This window comes from Aplidium turbinatum, chromosome 7 (assembly GCF_918807975.1).
Source record: "Aplidium turbinatum chromosome 7, kaAplTurb1.1, whole genome shotgun sequence".
NCBI lineage: Eukaryota > Metazoa > Chordata > Ascidiacea > Aplousobranchia > Polyclinidae > Aplidium > Aplidium turbinatum.
In genome coordinates, this window is record NC_137478.1 from 4077283 (window position 1) to 4099284 (window position 22002).

Genomic DNA, 22002 nt, shown 5'->3' on the forward strand with positions numbered 1-22002 from the left:
TTTAGAATTCGGGGGGGGGGGGGTGATTTTTGGACAGTGGGCTAAAATCGTCATAGTCATTTCAACAACTTTCAAGTCGTCTTAGTCATTCCAACCACTCCAATGAGTGGGGGGCTGATCACCCCCCTCATCCCCCCTTGGATAGAGCCCATGACAAAAATATAAAAATAAATGACACGAAGAATATAAGTGCATATACAAACACACTATTTTACCTTTCTGGACAACAAAGCAGAGATACATATAACTACGGGATTGGAAACTCTATTCAGTGCTGTGCATCAGTAGGGTCATCACATTACTGCGACTACAGAAGGATTAAAAAAATAAAACACTGTTTATACTGTTTACTCATTTTCAAACCATTAACATTTTTTTTACAATTACATGTATAAGAAATATTAGAGAAACTTACGATACAACAACAACAACAAAATATGGTCTATATCTTTGCATTGAGAAAGTGCTATCCTGCTCACATACGAAATGATTACGCGCACAACGGGTCAAGTATTTGATAGAGAAAAAAATTATGTTCAGAGGGGAAATGCCTAAACAGATTGCGCAAGATGGACAAAAGCACAACACGAAATAATTGCACAAACAAAGCGCAATACGTGAAGCACAACACGTGACAATTTAATCAAAGACAGTATATTGCCTAAAAAGAAAAGCAATTGTTTGCCGGCGGAGACCTCCTATCTCGTATGTGCTGTCATATCATAATAAACTTGTAAACAGACCAACCCAGTAGCCTACGAAATCAACACGCTTAAGATGTCACAAGAACTAAAACCAATAGACATTCTAGAATTTTTGTAGTGGCAAACAAAATAAAGGTGCGCGCAACAACTGCTCAAATGAAGTACAAACAAAATAAACAAACAACGCAAGCGTAGACCCTACAATCTCCGGCAGGTGAATTGATTGTTACACTTCCTTGTTCATTTACTACTTGCTGCCCTTTGAGGTCAGTTTATGTGAACCTTTCTAACAGCAGTGTACGAAGAACAGTGGCCCTACAAGTGTATAAAGTTGTTTCAGCTCTACAGAGTTTCCAATCCCGTAGCTACAGACATGGCCACGTGAAGATGCGGCCTGATTTGTCACATTTTGCAGATTTTGATTACAGCTACTGCTAGTGCTTGACTGACATTTTTTGAGATGTTTTTACTTTTTGCGGTTTCCTAATGACAAAAAACTTTTTTGTTGCTTTGGGGAAGCAGTAGCAAATGAGAAAAAGTAAGCTGAAAAACGCAAAATCAGACTGTTATTGAAAATTAACAGTCTGACTAAAATCTTCGAAATCAAATTTTCTTTGTTTTTCAACATAATTATGAGGATGTTAAAACCTATTGTGTCAACTGGGGAAAAGAATAAAGAAAGCGTAAAAATATTATTTTTGGAAAAATTTATTTAAACGTTCGCCCAAAGTTAGAAAAACCTGGAAATTTCTGCAAAATGTGACAAATCAGGCCGTATCTTTAGGTAGCCATGCTACAGATATGCCTGCAACAAAGATTCATACTTCATAGACGCGGGGCTAATAACAATTCGTATGGAAACGAAAGACTATAGAAACGGTGCTTCAAATAACTCAGAATGATAGCCTACCAATAACGTTTCAATAAAGTAATTGAAATAGCTACAATAGATTAAAAATGGCTACAACATAGTGCTTCAAATAACTTACATTAAGCTTTACACAATATTCATTCTAAAATTTCGGAAAAACAAAATGCATTTGTTCCAGACAAAGGAACACGCAATGCAGTATTTCTGCTCCGAACGATTTGTGAAAGGGGTATTGAAAATTGAAATGCAATTCGATCTCTATCTCTGCTTTTCATTGACTACAAAAAAGCTTTCGATCAAACATGACCAACTTTTGGAAATGTTACTTGAAATTAATCTCGACGACAAGAATTTGAGAGTTATACAAAACCTCTACTACCAACAAAAGGCAAAGATATGCAAAGGAACAACCCAAACAAGCTCGATACCGATCAAGAAAGGAGTAAGGCAGGGTTGCGTTTTCTCTCCCGACCTATGCAATTTGTACAGTGAACATATCGTGCGTTCCATTAAATATCTCGAAGGAATAAAAACAGGAGCTGTGAATATAAGATATGCGGATGACATGGTACTGATTGCCACACCGGAAGAAAACCTCAAACAACTAGTTACAACAATTAAAGAAAAAAGGGAAACGTTTGGCATGACCACTAACACTGAAAAGACTGAAAGCATGATTGTTACCAAGAAAATAAACTGTGTTCTAACTTGCCGTATAATGATTCCAAACAAACTAATTAAACAAGCCAACTATTTTAAATACCTTGGATAGTTCGTTACGAGTGATGGTGAATGCAAAAGCGACTAAAGCAAGAATTGCTCAAGCAAAACCGGCTTTCCACAACACTGCATACATTTGTCGATCAACAAAAATTTACAATTTACAAGGAAGCGTGTGATAACGTGGTATGTCTTTCCAATTTTACTGTGTGGATGTGAAACCTGGACGCTAAGCAAAGAAACGCAGAAGTATTTAAACGCCGCTGAAATGTGGTTCATTCGAAAAATCCAACGAATATCATACATCAACCACAAAACAAATGGAGACGTACTAACTCAAACCAATCAAACCAGAACTCTCTTGAAGAACATCATCAACCGACAAACAGGCCTTTTTAGCCTTGTCATGAGGAAGAAAAAGTTAGAACACACTGCTTTTTGTGAAAAGATCAAAAGAAACGAGCTCGTGGAAAACAGCGCTTCACTTTTTTTCAGTAATTTCAAGGGTCACCTTCACGTTAAAAACATAATAATTTTTAATACAGTCAAATACCGGGATAAATGGAAAGAACTGCTCATGAACGTCTAAGCCTGGAACAGGCATGGTACACAAAGAAGAAGAAGATTACATTACACTAAGCTAATAGGCGATTAAAACAGGAAAACACCGAAAACGTACTGTATATAAAATATCGATATGTCAGAGTCATTGAAAAAAATATGGTAAACTTTCAGAAAAATTTGTCGCATTTCTATCCAGCTCAAATAGCTGTAACAACTGAAGACTCCAACTTTAAATTTCCGCTCCATATTTCCTTCTTTGATCCACCCGGGATGTCGTATTCCGTCAGTTTGTATCGGTGAGATCTAGACGATGAAGAAGTATTATCTCTGTAGAAGTTTAATAAATCCGACATTGTACGGTATTATCTATAGTTTCTTACTTATAAGCCACGAAGTCGATCATGATATGTCGGTTTTCCATTGATTTGGAAAAGAAGTAGCTTGCCAAACATTTGCAAGATTAGTTATTACTATAAGTGATAAGAAACTGGTGTGAGGAAAAATTATCTTGTGCGCTCATGCAAATTTTACTTGGAATCAAAATTATAGTGCAATGCAAGTATGCTATGCGAGTTGGTTTTTTGAATATTTATTCTCGGACTGACAAAGCCTTGATAGGTTATTCCTGGTAGTTTCGCATACTTGTAGAGGCTCTTGACGCAGGACCAGTTACCGAGATTGACAGAGTGAAGTTTCCGATTGTTGAAGTGTGGTTGCCAGTGAATTATTCCATTCATTGGATGCCGCTGAATTTAAAATGTCCAATTTAGCAGTCCTTAGAATGCGTTGCTCAAACGCACACCCCGAGAGTCGAACCAGCGCCGCTTGATCTTGGCGCTTCTTCGTTCACGAAGTCACGCTCCAACCAACTGAGCTATCGGGACGGACGGTTAACATGGTCACATTTTTAAAACTTATAAAGACTATTGATTACTTGACACCAAAAATAATTCAAGATATTCTGACCATTCTTAAATATCAACATTAATCACATACTTTGGTGTTGACTGTTGAAATGCTAAGCCAAAGCCTTGTGTAGTTTTTGCGATCCTGAAAATTACAATGTTTACAAGTTGTTGTTGTTAAAGAAAAATGTAAATTAAAAAATATCTACAATGTGTAATATTTACTGTTAATATACAATTATACATCTATCCATCTATCTAGATTGGAAAAATGTCTGACTTTACAAGTTTTGTTCTTTGAGATGAATTGACTTCTGCTGAAATAAGCATCTATACAACGATCCTCCTTAATATTGTTCTTTAAAAGGAGTAACAATATAGGACAGAACAAAAATAAGCAAATGCGAGCTAATTATAACATAGTGTTCAACAGAGAAAAACAAAACTGTTAACGTTGAAGACCATCATCATCCAAATTCGGTTTTGTCCCTACTGCTGGGGGGTGCCCGATTCTTTTCTTGGGGCGATTGTTTTTACTCTTATTCTCCATCTCTTTCTGTCCATCGCATCTTCTTCCTTCAGTCCGACTTTGCCTCATTCTTTATCTGTTTATTTCATATTCTTAGGGACGGTCTCTACCCTCGGTCCATCAGATACTTTGCCAGTGCTGTTGTACTTCGATGTCACCAATGTCAGCAGTCCCTAACATTCCTGTTCGTCGAAAAGATCCTGCATCGTTTGCCTCCTGGCTACTTTCCTAAACTCTGGAGTGAGCATCAGACAACTGTCAACAGCTACCGTAGAACTGACAACCAGTGTGGAAAATGAAACTGCCGTTTCTTTAACGTGGTATGTACCGTATTCCTTCCATATGGAAGTGTTCCAGACACTCAGAAAAAATGAAACTACAGTTTCTTCCAGTCTTCCACCTTGGAACAAGATGTTAAACTGAAAAGGTCTCCGTTGAACAACAGCAATGTCTAAAAAACTCTGTGAGAGCTACATAGAAGGACTATTGCATAGGTCTTGTCTCGTCGTCATCGTCGTGTGAGTCTCTGGGGCCGAGGGTCTATCCTTTTACCACCCCAGATTCACGATGTTCCCGAACTACACTGGAAGGCTACTAGAGAGCAGCCAGTCTTTGGTTTCATCATCCATGACGCGCAGACCTTCCACTCCGTTAGGTGGCTTGAAGATGGTACCAGTCATTGATGATGTGGTCTGCGGTCTGTTCCTCGGCACCACATTCACAGGAGGAGGAAGAGGCCATTCCCCATTGGTGCATGGTTGAGCGGAAAAGCCCGACGCCCGTACGAAGACGGTTGAGGTGCACCCATGCCTGTCTTTGTAGTGTCAGGCCGATGGGGTGTGTGTCGGCGTCGGAGATGAACGAATGGAGTCTGGTGGTACTTGACTTCCATTCAGAATTCCGTTGATGGTCCGCCCGAGTAGCCGCCGAGATGTCTTGTTCATCAGCTTCGTTGATCAGAAGTTGAGCTGGTGGCACGAATGGGTGTCTTGATTTCAGTCGACGGGGTGCTCGTTTGGGAGAGCAGAGATCTTGTGGTGGAGAAGATGGTTAGGCTTCAGTGCCCGTCGACCGAGGGGCAGGGTGGCTTCTTCGCGACGAAGCTCAGCAAGTTGGATGCCAGCGAGAATGGGGAGATTGTCCAATGGTGTGGGAAGCAGGCATCCGGTCACTGCGCGCAGGGCGCCGTTTATGGCAGTGAGCACTGCGGCACCAAAGTGTCAGCCTTCGCCCCCAGCTAAAGCCTGCCAAATGGTGGCGGTATGTGAGCGATCTGTCTAGTGTCACCCCAAGATACCTTGGTTCGGGGCAGAAGGACAGAGGTCTTGTCTGAATCAGGCCAAACCAACTTTGAAAATGTTGAAACGTAACGTAGACTATCAGACAAAACAATTTGTGTTGCTAAGCATAATCAAACTTCGAACTTGTCTATTTGCAACAGTAGGCTAAAGTTTGATAAAAATGATTCAAAAAAGGCGGCATACAAAGTCACCAAGGTTAGAAATTCAGCAAAAGTTGTATGAGTTTGTGTTTCATTGACAATTTCTTTTTTTTTATCATTTTGAAAAAAAGATATTAAAATAATTGAAAAAATTTATACTTTTTTATCATGTTACTGTAATACCACAAAATACAGTAAAATTAAACTAAAAGTGTTACGCTGAGCAAGTTCAAGTTTATAGCAACAATACAAAAAAAGTGAACAAGAACTCCAGAAAGGTAGAGGGTGCCATAAAGGTAAAGGTGGTCCCATACTTGATTCAAGTGTCGGGTATGAGAAGATAAGGTTTTCATTGTACTAAGCCTTTGGCACTAAGGAGAGTGGGGTGGCCAGTTGCTTTCTTTCTGTTGCCTTTACTGTAGCAATTATGTCCACCCAATTTACTACACCCTAGGTAGAAGCGCTGGTTTGAACAACCAGCGGAAGCCGGGAGTCGAACCAGGTTTGGATTATTGGAAAGCAACCGCCTTATCCGCAGCGCCATCCCACTGCTATGGGTGCCATAAGAAGAATAAATTGTTTTGTCAGATCTTTATATTATTTCTGATCAAATAAAAACTAACCTGCCGAAAGCATAAATCTTTCCTTCCATTGCAATGGCGTCGAAAGAACCACTTACGGATTTGTCCATTATAATACCTGTTCCGTTAAATGTTTTGGAAAGGTTGTTGAATGATAGTATTTCCTGGCTCTGATACTCTGTATTAGGGTGTTGCATTTTTAAAAAAAATTTTGATTTTAACTTTGGAAATATAAATGGGAGGTGGGAAATGGCCAAAATATGAGGTAGAAAAAATTTTTCAAAAGAATATTAAAGTTTAGGGGTCCCACGCTGATCCCGAAATTTTGGGGGGCTTGCGACTAGTGAAATCTGGATATTTTAGTTAAATACGTATTTTTTGAATTTAATAGGGTATGCAACATATTGCTGCAATCAGAATTTTATGAGGAATAAACTGATGAAAAATAACATTCACTTTTAAATGTTTAAAAAAAAAATTATTTACACATGCCACAATTTTAGGTTATAAAAGTGCAACAACAATGACATTGAAAGTCGGCTATTCAAAGTTTGTTAGATGAGCAACCAGCAGTCAAGCATTATAGTTAAAAGATCACAGTTATCAATTCTTAAAGCAGTGGTTCCCAACCTGTCGTCTGCGGACCCCTGTATGTCCGTGAGAAAACATTACGAGTCCATGATTACCTTGATGAATTTTGGAAGAAAAAAAAAAAAGAAAAACAATCTTTTTACTTTCATTTCTCTCATTAAATTTGCTTACATTGAAAAAGTTACGGCATGCCACTTTGGGTCACCTTAATATTCAAATACTGGTGACATTTCTTGAACAATTCATTCATTTTCTTATTTGAGCAACTGTTTAACCTGATATTTGCCAAAGGAGTCATAGCCGCAATGCAATATGACCAGTGACGATCGGTGAGGGAAAGCAAGGAAAGCAGTGCTTACCTGAGCGAAAACTATGCAAAGTATAATGACTGAATTCTAGGTTTAACTTCTTATTATTTTTATCATGTCTATTTTAACTTGAAAATTACTGTATTCGTGACTAGAATTAGGCCTACTCGTAACGCTAGTGAGTAGTCTAAATCCTCACCAAACCGCATGTCTTGCCTATAAATGCCAATTAACGCAAACGCTTCTGTCAGAAACAATCACTGAGGCTCCAAGGTAAGCAACTATCAAAGTTGCTTACCCAAATTCAAAAATGTCAAAAAACGCCTTCGTTTTTATCCAATCATCACTCGTTTTGCAAAACGTCACCAGCTGCTTAGCCAATCAGATGTGTTATGGTGAGACCAGGTGAGTCTTGCTTTCCCAGTGACGTCAATGCATACATTCGCTAGAGCGGCTAGACTAACTCGTCAGAATGGTGCTCGTCACGATACACCGCACAAGCATCATAATGCCGAAATAATTGTTGCTGTTTTTTGATGTCTCCTCGCCATGTAGGCCTACTGTACTTTAGCCTACTAGCTTTCATAGTCATGCCTTTGCCCTTTTTACAGCGTTGATGTAACGTTACTTCGCCAATGAACGTTCAGGTGCGGGTGCAATATTTAGTTTGTTAAGCTTCTATACGCAGGAGGCAAACTTATCCAGCTTTTTGTACAAATTGCTTGCGGTTGTAATGTTTAGACCTAAGTGTTAGTTTTTGTAGTGTAGGCCTAACTGAATATCTCAGAATGAATATTCATGACGAATTAAATATTTAGACAACTATTATTCCATGTCTAACACTGGATTTTGGTCCTGCAACGTTAAAATTAAGATTGTTCATGACTTCTAAACATTAAATGGATATATGATCACGACAAAGGCGAAGCACAATTTGACAGATTTTTATGTTTGATTTGTTTTGAAAATGCTCTCAGAGCGCACCAAATTGGAAGTGTTTTTCAAAAATTTCTGGGGGAGGCCCCCCAGACCCCCCGCTGGAAGTGTTGCCTTCGGCAACACGCCTTCGGGCTTCGCCCGACGGTTACGCCCTTCGTGCCTAGGCCTACTACCTTGCTGCAGCATATTTACAAGTTGCTTTCCCAACGGTTTAAGCCACCGAACGTCACTGAATATGACACAGTACAGTAGTTGAGAAGCATAATTATTACAATAGTCAATAGTATGTTAATTGAGTTTCAGGCAAAATTTAGGTAGGGGTCCGCAGAATTAATAATTTGTCTAAAGGGGTCCGTGACAACAAAAAGGTTGGGAACCACTGTCCTAAAGGAAAGTGAATAGCTAGGGCACAATTATTGAGCCTTGGAAAAATATTCTTCACACAAATTATGTTATTTATTATCATGTTTTCGAAAAGTAAAGTGATGACTCCAGAAGCTGTTAACATTGCGACAGCATCGGTTAATACAGAAAAACTACTTTTAACCAATCCTGCATTCTTTGACATTACCAGTCAGTGCTCTCCTTGCCTTTCAGTTGGTTTACCAGGCCACTGGATGTCTTTTAAAGACAATCAAATGGCAACTGAAAGGTTGATAGGAAATTTGACCAGATGCATTCAAAACAGAAAGGTGAAAGACAGCGACGATAATATGGCAGATGCTGAGATGAAAGCAACAGACAATAAAGTTAGAGCATAATTATGTTCTCACTATGACGTCAGAAGCAAGTCATAAATACTGTGAAGACTGGAGACACTTGATAAAACTTGTTTTTAACACCTTTCTTAGGACTCGCTTTGCATTGGATCGTGTATTTTGTTTGTTTAATGTATAATAAGTTACAATTTTTTACAACTTTTACCATGGTTAGTTTTTATTTCATTTCTAATTTTCTAGTGCTAAAAAGTTTGCTTATTTCCAAATGGATTGTGGCCAAAATTCTGGTTAATATGATGTGGTACTTGACCTTTTAATATGGGGCCAAGCATTCAAGCAGTCTACCAGTCGTGGGGCCCAGTCCAACAAAAGACTTGTAATAGAACCCTAAAAGGGTTTCCAGTGTTGAAGTGGTCAGACAATATGTCTGAAGGACATACGTGTGGTGGTCCCTCTGGTTCATATGCATAAATAAATATTAAAAAAAGTGAATTGAATGCAAAGTTTTATGTTTTGCTAATCGCTCGCTAATTTTCTTCAAATTTTGAGATTAGTGTGATCTTTGCTTTGTTGGTAAGATTAAAATTCAGAAGGTACGGTAATTCTGCGCATCCTCAAATTGAAAGTAAGAGTGGTTGCATGTAGGGCTTGTAGGCTAACAATCACTCAAAATTTATTTTTTATGTCTAAGTGGCCTTTTATTTTATGTTGTTTACGAGGTAGTCCATTATAATACAACAAATCAATGCAACCACTAGGTTGCAGAATAAGATGGTTCAAATATATGTTGTAGCCCAAGTCCATCAAAAATTTACTTTTCAAAATCAGGTAAGTGGTTGCCGAGTTAGAGACTTGGGCCGTCACTAGGTGGTGCACTTCATCCGCATAACTAATTTTTGATTTTGGACACTATACTAAAGGTAGAAAGATGGTTGAAGTGTCTATTCCACCATTTTTGAGGATGCAGAATCCAAAAATGGCTTTCTTTTTGGTCTAAACCAAGTATTTTAGGAGGTATTGGACGTTTGTAAAAATTAGTTGTATTAATGGAATGCCTCTAACCTATTCTGCAAAATAAGAAAAAAATCTACTTTTAATCAATTGCCTAAAAATTTTCAAAATCCTATCAATCTCATTTTTGTTTGTTGCAGCTCATTCTACATTTAATTCCGACAAAAATGATATGTAACATGACATATCTATCATTTATAATGTAGATTTCACAACAATTTAAAAATGTTGCCATTTGCGACCAAAAATGAACTTTTCGGGGTAAGCGTGGGACCCCTAAATATTAATATTTTTAAATAAAAAATTTTTTGGTGTGGTTTTGGAAGATTTCCCACCTTACAATCATACTTCCAACATAGGTTGTAAAATTTGCAACACCCTACTCTGTATTGGAAGATGTAATAGAGACTAAATGAAATTGTTAACATCGAAAAACCACAAATAAATAGAAAATATTCCGGTAGGTTGCGGTATTCAATGTACCAGCAACTATACAAATTGTTACATTTCACTACTGCTGTATTGGCAATCTGCTACACGTAAATTGTATAAAACAAAGCGTCCACGTAAGACTACATCTCGGAATTTAAAAAAATTTTGCTGCTTCTTTAAATAAGTTATAGCGTGTTGAGACATCGTATCATGGAGACGTATAGTAAAAGGTTATGACATCGTGCGAGCTTTCAAATTTGATGGGAGGCTAGTCTGCTTACATTTGATGTCAGCCATAGTAGCTAGTATTGGTTGCTATGGTCTGAGTGGTAGTTGGTAAATATAGTCTTTATATATATTTTGGGCTACTTTGCGTTGGAGTGTTTGCCATAATTGCTTTGGTTCTTCGTTTCTCTGTTTTAGCTTCACAATAAAAGAAATAATTAATTTGTGGTACTGTTAACGTGCTAAAATTGAACCACTGGATTTTGAAAGGTATGCTGGAAATCTGAAGAGCATCTGGTGAAAGTGAAACCAGGAGCTCTGCCACGAGTAGAGATCATCACAGTTTAACTTCTCGTAAGTGTCATTTTAAAGGAGTGTAAAATGTATTTAGGCTGGAGTTTCTAATGAAAACTACACCAGGTTCCAATCACTCTTAGGTCATAGACTAACATACCGGTAAACTCTGTACGTTTAGGTCGCTGTGATTAACATATACACTATACAGTGTTAAAATCACTATTTCACTTACGAAGCAAAAACAAGTCAAAGGTTGTTGCAACAGCTGGACAGGTAAAATTGTTGTTACTTTGATGCACCACGTTCCACATTGCATTGAGTCCCAACACCTGGTAAATACAGTAATAAATTTATCTGTATGAATTACAATTAAAACCAACTTATAAAATAAAATATTGACTGTCCGAGTGTTCGACTGCTCTCTCTGCGTATAAGTTTGAGGTGCACGAAACTTTATGGCCCGGATACTCTTCCTGGCGCCAATCAAGCATGCCATTGGAAATGGTAGACACTCTTCCAGCTACACTGCTTGGAGCGCCAACGTGTTTTGATCACAATTCGTCCCTCTAGACTAGTGACAATAAGCTCTGAGACAGTCTTGTTGTTAGACAACCTAGGATGGGGAGACCAGTGAACAGGGATAGCCTATTGACTTAAGCTTCACCTGCTGAAAGGTGCTACCCCTCCAAAGCCCTTGAGCCGTCAAATAAATTCTGCTTGCTTAAATAAATACTATCTGTGTTAAATATAAATGTGGTTCAAGACTGACATTATTATTATTAATATATCAACTGTGTGGTGATGTGGTAACAAGGTCGGACTGACATTTCAAGCTCAAAAGAACGCAAATTTGATATCCATATGCATGCTGCTGTGTCTTTGGTGATTTGGTTTGATTGACGGTGAACACGAAGATATGTTTTCTCGCGTTCTCGTCCATCATCATCATCATCACGTGCCGTCTCCGATCCGAAGGTTGGCTGTCATTTTCTTCCACAAGTCACGTTCTTCCGCTACTCTTTTTGTTTCTCCAATGCTTGACAAATCAGCCCACTGTATTACGTCATCTCCCCATGTTCGTCTCCTTCTTCCCCTGCACCTCTTTCCTTCCACCATACCTTCAATAACCAATTGATGTAGCTGTCCTGTCGATCCTCTCAAAATATGTCCCGCACTCCCGCGAATTTCATCTTTTGTTTTGCTAAGTCGTTTGCCCATCTATCTTGCACTCCGATTCTTTTCCTAATTGCTTCGTTTGTAATGTGTTTTTATATGATGTTTTTAATATTCTTTTGTAGACCAGAGTTGAAAAGCATTGATGTTTTTGTGAATTTCTTTGCTGTAGGTCCAACTTTCACTTCCATATGACATGATTGGTTTGATGTAACAAGATAGAAGTCTCAGTTTTATTTGTAAATTTATATCTCCTCTTAAAAATTCCTTGCATTTCCAAAATAACGCTTTTGCTTGACCGATTCTTCTTTTTACATCATTGGCGCATCTTACATCTTGTGTAATGAGGGACCCTAGGTATGTGTACGTGATGGTGACCTGCTCCAATTGTTCTCCTTCCAGCTTAATTTTTATTTTATTATTTCCATTGCGTTTTTTCTGTTCTCGTCCACTGAAGCTACATTGTCAACGACCTTACTACAAACTCGATCAAAAAGAAAATTATCGTCACCTCAGCGGGAGAGACATGTCCAGCATCGCCACCAACATTGTAAATAGAATCTGTAAAAGATTCAAGATATCGATTACTCCACACATAAAATGGCTTTCACATTCACAAACATGCAATAGAAACAGAAAATCAAACACAAAGACTGGTATCCACTTTCTATACAAACAACACTGTTTGGTATATTTACTTTAGTAATTAGACAAGGTAGCATAGCGTGTTTTCGTCGTCCATCTTGAGCCTGGTGCGGCACAATTAGAAGCAATAACTGCAAGAGAATTGTTGACCTGTGTAATGTAGGCTACTTAGCTAGCAACGCCATATGCAAAGGCATCTTACCTTTAAACACCACGGATGAGTGATTTGAACGAGAATACTGCATACGTGACATTTGTTTTTGAGTTCGTAAAAGAGGGTTAAACACTTCTACAGTTGTACCGCTGAATGCTCCACCAGATATTACAAATTCACCTTAAACAGTACCAGTTACGTCCTGAATTTTATTTGCAGCTTTTACATTTGCAACCAACAACAATCAACGCATGCAACAAGCACTGAAGTTTAAGAAAAATTTGCACCAGGTGCTACGTTGAAATGTATGGACTGCACATAAACACAAACACCGCTATTGGGAACAGATGCCAACAGCAGCAGAATGTCCAGCGTTGCAACATCGTACCATGACTGGATATCTGCGTGCGTTTGGTTTTTCGGCGATTAAGCTCGGCTGATTAGATGCTAACATTGCAGTAACTTTGTCTCTACCTTTTTGTATACAGCCAGTTGAAGGATTTGCCCGACTCAGTTATTATATCTTGTTTTCACATCAAAATTATATATAGCAAATTACTTTCAAGTTTTACACTTAGAACCACGGTATAAAGACGACTTCGTGTCAAAGATTGAAAAACCTCACCATTAAATAAAACTGCTTTGGATTTCAATCTCTTTTCTAAAGTCCAACCAACATTCTCCCATTCTGAGTCATCTTCCTCCAAGTTTAATCGTTGAATTAATGTTGGATCAGCTGTTCCACCAATGACGTACAAGTGTTCTTTGTACGTCACAACACATGCAGATGACACATCTCCTGGAAGATCCTAAACAAGATTGATCCAACTTCACCTTTTTGCTACTTTTTTTAATAAAATGCTTTTTAAATTCATCTCATGACTTTAATCAGGTCATTATTTTAGTTTACCCACATTCCAACAATAGCTTTTTTTTTTTTAAACAAAAAAAGCTTTTTTTCTTTAAATCTGTTGCTGTGCCAAAGAGTTGGCATGATTGACCAAATGAATTGCCGTCATTATGATTCATTATCAGTGGAGTCAATTTATTAATAGAGTAGTGGCAGTTCATCGAATAACAATTAGATGAAAATTGAACAATTCACATTTGCAGTAGGTCCTATCAATGCAGCTCGTGTGGTATTCGTCAGGTTCTCGCATTTCCACCTCAGCTCATACGTCAGTTACCGAGCAGCCGGAACAAAGAATGCTGTAATTCATCTGGGGAACTTTCTTTATCATCCTTTTCATTCGATAAATGACATTTTCACTGTCATCTTTGACCTTCCCACCAGAGTTGCTATTCCTTAACCGCAACATCTGGCATTTCGCCACATTGTTGCCTCCAGTACACCGCCAATTTAGAAATATATGTATCAAACAGGGATGCTTTGAAGCATGAAAGATTGATTAGCAACCGCATTTTCCATCGGAATGGCCCGTTTCGGCGAGTGCCCTATTCGGCGACAGCCTTTTTCGGCGAGATCCCTATTTGGCGATTTTTTTGAAATTTATAGAATTTTACAACATCGTTTCTTTTGCATTCCGACAAAGAAAAATAAAATATTAAATTAAAAATAGTTAAAATGATTAGTTTGGATCAACAAATGTGTGGCCTACAGCTTGGATTGAAAGGAAATTATCAGGTACCGTAGCCTAGTTATCCCGACAAGCAGAAACTGCCGTTTTTACATCGTTTTAACGACGCTAAACGTTGAAAATCGTGTAGAAAAGAAAACTGAGAAACATTCACAGAAGCTCTTCGATTTGTTTCAAGAACCCAGTTAGCCTAACAGTTCATTTTTACTACTGAAAAGGCTAACCAAATGTGTGGCCTACAGCTTGGATTGAAAGGAAATTATCGGGTACCGTAGCCTAGTTATCCCGACCAGCAGAAATTGCCGTTTTTACATCGTTTTAACCAGTGGTGCCGAAGTAGGGGGGATGGGGGGGATATATCTCTCCAATATTTTGGCAGCATCCCCCCAATAATTTAGAAAAAATAATTTGCTATGAAGTTGTAAGTTACTCCGATTTAGTTGTTTGCAAGCATATCGAGTTGCTGTTGTTTTTCTTTTATCGATGTTTGATCACAGTTCTAAATTGTCTTGGATTTGACGCTAGACAATGAAGGACCTTGATTGAAGGTATTAAGGACGAGTTGGACCAGGCCACTGGTCACGGCATTGCAGTAATGCCTGAATTCCTGAAAGTAGCCTGAATTCCTATTCGGCAAAGTATAAAGAACTTGCACGAATTTTCAAGACCGGCTTAGTTCCCGAAATGGTCAAAAATTATCCAGAGCTGAATAGACAATCGATGAGTTATCAAATTGATTCATTCAGAAAGGCAACAGGAGCAAAATCTCTGTACCGGTACGATGCTAAAAGAGCTTACCAGGCATTGTCCGAGTTGGAAAAACCTCTCTATTCTCAAATAGGCTACTCCAGCTGATTAAGATCCTCTTAGTTTGCCCGGTAAGCTCTGCTGTTTGTGAGAGGTCATTTTCCAATCTTCGTAGATTGAAAACCTGGCTGAGAAACACTTTGGGACAGGAAAGGTTGAACTTGAATGCTAGCATTGTTTGGAACATTCACCAAAATATTCTTAACGACATCAGCATAAATGACATTGCTAATGAGTTTTCAATGCGCACTACCGTAAGACGCAATTCGGTTGTAACAAGTTCTTGTGATGTGTTTGAAAGTTATTATTTTTGTCATAAATTTGCAGATGTTCTTCTGTAGCTTCGATTGTTTTCAGTCTCCTGACTAGTGACTTTGTCCTATAGTGCACTAAGTATTTCTTATCTGTAGGCTATATTACGCTGTTAGCAGCTAATTTACCGAGGTCCGGTGATTGTTTAATAAACTTAATACCTGTACCACTAAAATTGTATATAAAAATATGCATCCCCCGATTCCCCCCCAATGTTTAAAATCGTATAAAATGTTGATTTATCCCCCCAATCTTCAACTAACTTCGGCACCACTGGTTTTAACGTCGCTAAACATTGAAATCGTCGATTGTAAAATAGACCTACAATTAACACTTGCAAGAGCAACAAGGGGGATTTAATACAAAAGAAATTCAAAAAGTGACAAGCTTCCCAAAGTTTTCACTTCGAGAGTCTCGCATTCAAAAACTTGGGTGTGATGTCATAAGAGCCAGAAAAATAAAAATTGCAGGAAACCGGCTCAGTGTGACCATGCGGATTCAGAAAAAAAGTAAATAAAAATAGAGATATAATATAATAAAATACAGACATGCTACTTCTGTTCGAATAAACTTTGTTCAATCAATTTCACATTCCAAAAGTTACAAGTGAAATAATTTTATGGCGATTTAAATGCAATTATACTGTATTTTCACCAAAAAGGTAGTGATAAAAATGCAAACAAAATTGTAGTCAAAAGCAAATTAAAGAGAAAGATTACAGTTGCAACAATTTGTATAAAACATTAAAGCTACAGAAGTAAAGTCAGTAGTTTTGATGATACAAATTTTAGAACAAAAAATAAAAAGGTCTGACAGCACTACTTCTAAAAATATAGTTAGGAAATTTGATGACAAAAAGAACTAATATATTCTAAGTTTGCATACAGACGGTGACGTAGAATTTGAACCCAATTAGCCTAACAGTTCGTATGTACATTGATTCAATGTCTGAATATTGAATAATATTCAATCGTTGGATTTACAGAAGGCGTCGTTGGATTTTCAAAAAATCGCCGAATAGGGAACTCGCCGAAAAAGGCTCTCGCCGAATAAGGAACTCGCCGAATCGGACTCGCCGAATAGTAGCAGACCCTTTTTCCATACACCATTCTGGATACTGTCTCGACAAGGATGTAATTCTAACTTACAGAATAGACTTTAACCAATAAAGGCTCACGACAAAATGCCTTGTGTAATGCAGCAAAGAATTTTTACTTGCACAAAAATATTCTAGCATGTACGGTATCAAAAAAGGAGAATGGTACATTGCTGTAAAATGATAGTAAGTTTTCTAGTAAATCGTGAAAATACAAGAAAAGTCGGTAATTTATCATTTTTGCAATATCACAAACACGTTTTTTAAACTTTCAACATAATGTAAGAAGTTACCGGCAGCCTTGTCCATGCCAAGCTCAACACATCAAACAATCGAATTTCTTTTTTATCAATGACCACAAATTGCTTTCTTGATGGTGTTGTAGAATCTACCATTTACATAAAGTACATAATAAATGCATTGAAAAACTGCTCATACGAAAAATTCGTATGTCGGAAAGTCAAAGCAAGATTAAATTCAATTAAAAACGCACAAACCACTGGAAAATAGTGGGGTACCTTGCGGTAGACATCTTTAAAAAAGTGACAAACGATTTGAAATCAATAAAACAATAGCGAAATTAAAGTTTTCATAATTTAAAAGCAGAGTAGGCCTAGTCCTTTTGGATTTGGCTACTATGTAGGTTTGGACTGTCAACCAAAGATTTGCCTTTGCAAATAACCCGATCTGTTGTAGTTTGAAAATATAAGCAGACAGCTTACTGTATTCATTCGATGTTCTCTTCCAATAAATTTGGTCACTTAAACGTGATTGGAACACCGGCAAGTCTTGAAATAATTTTTTGTTTTTGATGAGATTAAGATAAAACAGAGGAAAACAATGGAATTTCACAATTTCCAAAAGATCAGAAAGACTTTTTTTCCTCTTCGGAATATCATCACTCACCCATTTCATAATTCCCTCATACACCGCTTTCACTTTGTAAACCTGGGGGTTACAATCATCACGTTAAAAATTAAAATTAAAAAATGTTTTGGAATTAAGTGATTTACAGCTGGAAATAGAAAAACAAAATAATGATATACATACAAGTGTCGAAACGATAATTGGTAAAAATCCATACGGAAAAAATCCCAAATGGAAAATATCCATACAAAAAATATTCCGACTGGAAAATACCAATAAACAGGAAATCTCGACAGGAAAAGACCCACTCGGAAAATAAGCATTTGGAAAATATCATCTCTTTCGAAAAATAAGGATATTTTTGTATAAATATTTTTATACACTTGGATTTTCACCTACAATCGTTAGAACACCTAAGGTGCCAAGATTATCCAGCTAGATGGCACACAAAAAGAAGCAAGACATACACACCTAATATGCTGCATTTAATACTTTGAAGTAAAAATTAATACTTGAGTTGTAGAAATTTGAAAAAGGGTTTAGAAAACTTTTACTAGATCATTAAAATAATTTCAAGATAAGAAATCTCACAACGTAATATAGTCGCGTAGGCACGACACTACTCAGTACCACAGCCATCAAAGTTCAAATATGGTGGTTTATGCTAGTGCAGCGGTCTCAACCAGTGGGCCAGGGAAACATTTTGAGATGGGCCACAGACCAATATAAAAAAAGGTAGCCTATATTTAATTAAGAATTTAGTTTCATTCATTTGTTATCATTTGAGGTTTGGGAAAAGGTGTGTGTTTTGTACCCACGTATCAGTAAAGAATGGATCAAAGTGCTGTTGCCTTTCAGCAGTAGCCTACTTATTTATGTGAAGTAGGCTTTTCCACTTTTGTTGCAGATGAAAACAAAGGCTCGAAACTTATTAAATGTGGAAGATGGTATACGTTGTGCCCTCTTTTCAACCCCTCCAAACATTGATGTATTGGTCGACAATGTTCAGCAGCAACTAATGCACGGTTGAATAAATAATCTATCTTAAAATATGTTCTGCTGCTTTTTGTTCTAACTAAACCTATTTTATACTTTTTTCTTTCATAAAAATTTATTGGGCCACAGAACTTTTATGGCAACGAAAATGGGCCACGTAAGAAAAAAGGTTGAGAACCACTGTGCTAGTGAGATGGAAATAGACAAACTATCACAACGTTGTGTATTCTTTCATATATGATCAAAGCTAGTATGGTAGATGAAACATGATTCAGGGTTTTGAAGACAGTCGAGTGTGTATAAAAAGTAACTCGATTATGAACTCACCGAAGACAGTTGATCAATCGACTGAAGGAAGGTTGTAACATCAGCAAAACTTAAACTCTTAAATTCTTCAGTTTTAATAATTTCCGCTATTTTGTTTTGCATCAACATTTCTGCTTTGTTGCAAATCAAGGCGCAATCTAGTCGCTTTCCAAATTCATTGAGGCTTAAGCAGTTTTCAACAGTGAGTGCGTTGCTCAAGAAGGCTCCACAAATACCTTTTAGGTCTAAACAAAAAAAAGACTTAGCGCTAAACTAGGTTTTGCTGAAATTTGTTCACACAATATAGCAAAGAAACCCTACAGAGCAGCAGTGCCTGCAGTAGGCTAGTAGTATATATCACCACACTTAGATATTTCTTTTCAATCTTGCCTAAAATTATCATAGAACAGTGATTTAACCTAAAGGTTTACTGCTCTGCTGGTATTAAAACATCACAAGGGGGTTTAATATAATTTGAGAGATATTTGTTCCTGTGTAGTGAGTGTACCAGGGTTGGTCAAACTGCAGCTTTCGAGGGGTATGCAGCTCTTTGAACGGAGCTCTTTAAACTTGCAAAACTAAATAATTTTTATCATTGCTAAGTGCTAATGAATCTTTCAATGCATGCTCTTTCAAGCCTTAAAGCAGCCGGCGGCCATGGCCGCTAAGTAGTGCTTGAATGACCGCCTGTGCTACCTCTTCCGTCGGCCAAGTTTGGCCGCCGGTTTCTTCTAGCCAATTATTTAATTTCGCAATAGAACGATCGTGGATTAAATGTCGAAAATATGTAGTATCAAAGAGTGACGCAGAATTAGGTCAGCGCATCATAGTCACTACTGTTGTATTGAATATATCCAGCTGCGATCACCAGCGCTGTAAGTCTTGTTTGCAATTCCCGATGTTTATTTTAACGAAGTGTTAATCCGAAGTGCTAATTTACATCGGCTGGCAATATTGTTGTTTTTATATCGATTCAATGTTGTCTGACATTGAATCATTGTTAAAAAGGAGAACTAGGTTAGTTGACATCCGTGGGTAAAAAACACGTGTCTTCATAGTTGAGAACGCTGTGGGTTAGTGACTTCACAGTTCACACCCTCAATGGTGACATCATAACGAAATAAATGATCAGGTTTTATGAAAGGCGGTATGCAGTTGAAACAATTTACTGAGCTGCGAGCAGTTAAAACAATTTAGGGTCGTTAGATGGTCCCGCAATGCCGGATTACAATCCCGATAAAGCATTTAATGCGTGGTACAACGATTCTATTGCAGGACGTCGCCCAGACTTCAACAACGCTAAGTGATCATTTTAACATTGTTGCAAGTTTAATGCTATTTACTTGTGCTATCGTTATTGTATTTTGGCCTCCAAGCACACAGATTTGGCCGCCGAGAAGGAGCTCTCGGTATGCCACGGTGGCTGCCGGAAAAAAAACGAGTTTTAAGGCCTGCTCTTTAAACGCACGATACATAATTTTATATACTGTACAACACGTGTTTCGTCCATGAGGCTGGGCCCATCAGTATCGCACCAATAACTCATGCCACACAGTTCTCAACCGCTACTTTTGTCAGTCAATTGAATTCTTACCTTTGTGGAAAAAAAACAATTAAACTAACTGACTCCAAGGATATACACTCAACAGAAATATTAATGTCGAATATTAGCAAATAGACAGTGAAAATAAAACTTTTAAAGCAGAGTGGGAGAAAGAGTTTGCATTGAAGAATATCAAAGATAAATCTACTGCATGTGTCTTACCGTACCTCTCGTTTGTATTGCGGCTTTTTAAAACTAGATTTTACAATACGCAGATTGAGCATAAAGTAGGTTTGGCCACCCTTGATGTATGTATACAGTACGGTTGCTTTACAAAACCTAGTAAACGTAGTAAGTAGTATACTATTGTGTTACTTTGTGTATGATAGAGGAGTTGACTTAGTTGGACAATAAAAGATTATAATGGTCTTTGATACTAGGTTTAGTGGTCTTCAATGTGCAGAGATTCCTTATAGCCTCTTTAAATCCCTCACAGAGCAGAAGGTAATTTTTCATTGTCACATTGTCAAACACTTAGATAAAGTTGATAACCTTCCATCTGCAGGAAATTAGAGGCAGAGTACAAATCTTCCACATCTTCAAATTTTGCTTCAATTTCCCCAGTATAGATATAAGTAAGAATGGTTTCCATCGTATCTACATCAATACTTTTCAGGTTGGCAAATGAATTCTTTTTTTCTTTCATCTATGAGGCAGGTGTAGTTATTAGTTTAAATTGATTCTGAGTGATAGAATTATCACAAACTAACATATTATATTGAGGTTGTTCACGGAAAAATATAATTTTATTATGTATGCTTGATTCGTTATTCGAAAACAACTTGCCAGTGACAGATGAACCTGGAGAAAAAAACTAGGGATGACATGTAATAATTTTTCAAAAAAAAAACACAGGAAGCAAAAAATTACAAAAGAAAAGCTAAAAAAACCACGTTCCCAACCCTCCACACAATGTGATTTAAATTGCCTACGTCTACACCGCCATAGACTGGACCTCCAAACCAACATCCAACAACTTGAAGACAAAACCAATGTTCAGACATGAGCTGGAGCTGACGATCATTCAAGCATAACCAAGCAGTGAAGTCGGACACTTTGCAATCTATTGAAGAAACTGTTCAAAGGGCTGTAAAATTGAGGTGAGATCTCAGTGGTCACAAATATTCTTGCAAAAAAAAAAACAAAAAAAACAATACCTTCACTTCAAATAATTTTCGTAAAAAAGGCGAAGCTTTTCCCACAATAACTTTGTGAACTCTAAAATTTTTCTTGCCCACATGCAATGTAGCATCGCATGAGGAGTCGGACTCCCTTCGTTCTCTAAAAAAATAAAATATATATGTTTTTGTGCAAATAAATTAAAAATTTTCACAAAGACTGTTTTCAGATATGCCATGCCTTTTGGCATTGGAATGAAAGCATTTGCAACACTGAGAGGCATGCAATATATGACAATACAATAGCCTACATTCCTTCTACTATATTCTAAGTCAATCAATGATAAAGTCTAATGTTTTAGTTTGCAGTAAGTAAAAAGAAACTTCAACAAAAACATTAGAACTGAAACTTGGGTTTAGCAGCCCTGTAAGCTGAGAATATGAACCATTGTACTTACAACTAAAACAATTATTATTATCGATGCAGATT

The 22002-nt window shown here is 37.5% G+C and overlaps 1 protein-coding gene across 1 annotated transcript; it reads right to left on the reverse strand.

The window, feature by feature from the left end:
* Nucleotides 1–3056: 3056 nt before the first annotated feature.
* Nucleotides 3057–21671, reverse strand: LOC145774556 (kelch-like protein 23). Its single transcript, XM_082585825.1, has 9 exons — nucleotides 21552–21671; nucleotides 20887–21040; nucleotides 18813–19036; nucleotides 17345–17570; nucleotides 16916–17010; nucleotides 13435–13618; nucleotides 12858–12989; nucleotides 12496–12571; nucleotides 3057–3186 (listed from the first exon to the last, which is right to left on the reverse strand). The coding sequence occupies exons 2-9, from the start codon at nucleotides 21038–21040 to the stop codon at nucleotides 3057–3059; spliced, it is 1221 nt and encodes a 406-aa protein (XP_082441951.1). The 5' UTR covers nucleotides 21552–21671.
* Nucleotides 21672–22002: the final 331 nt, after the last annotated feature.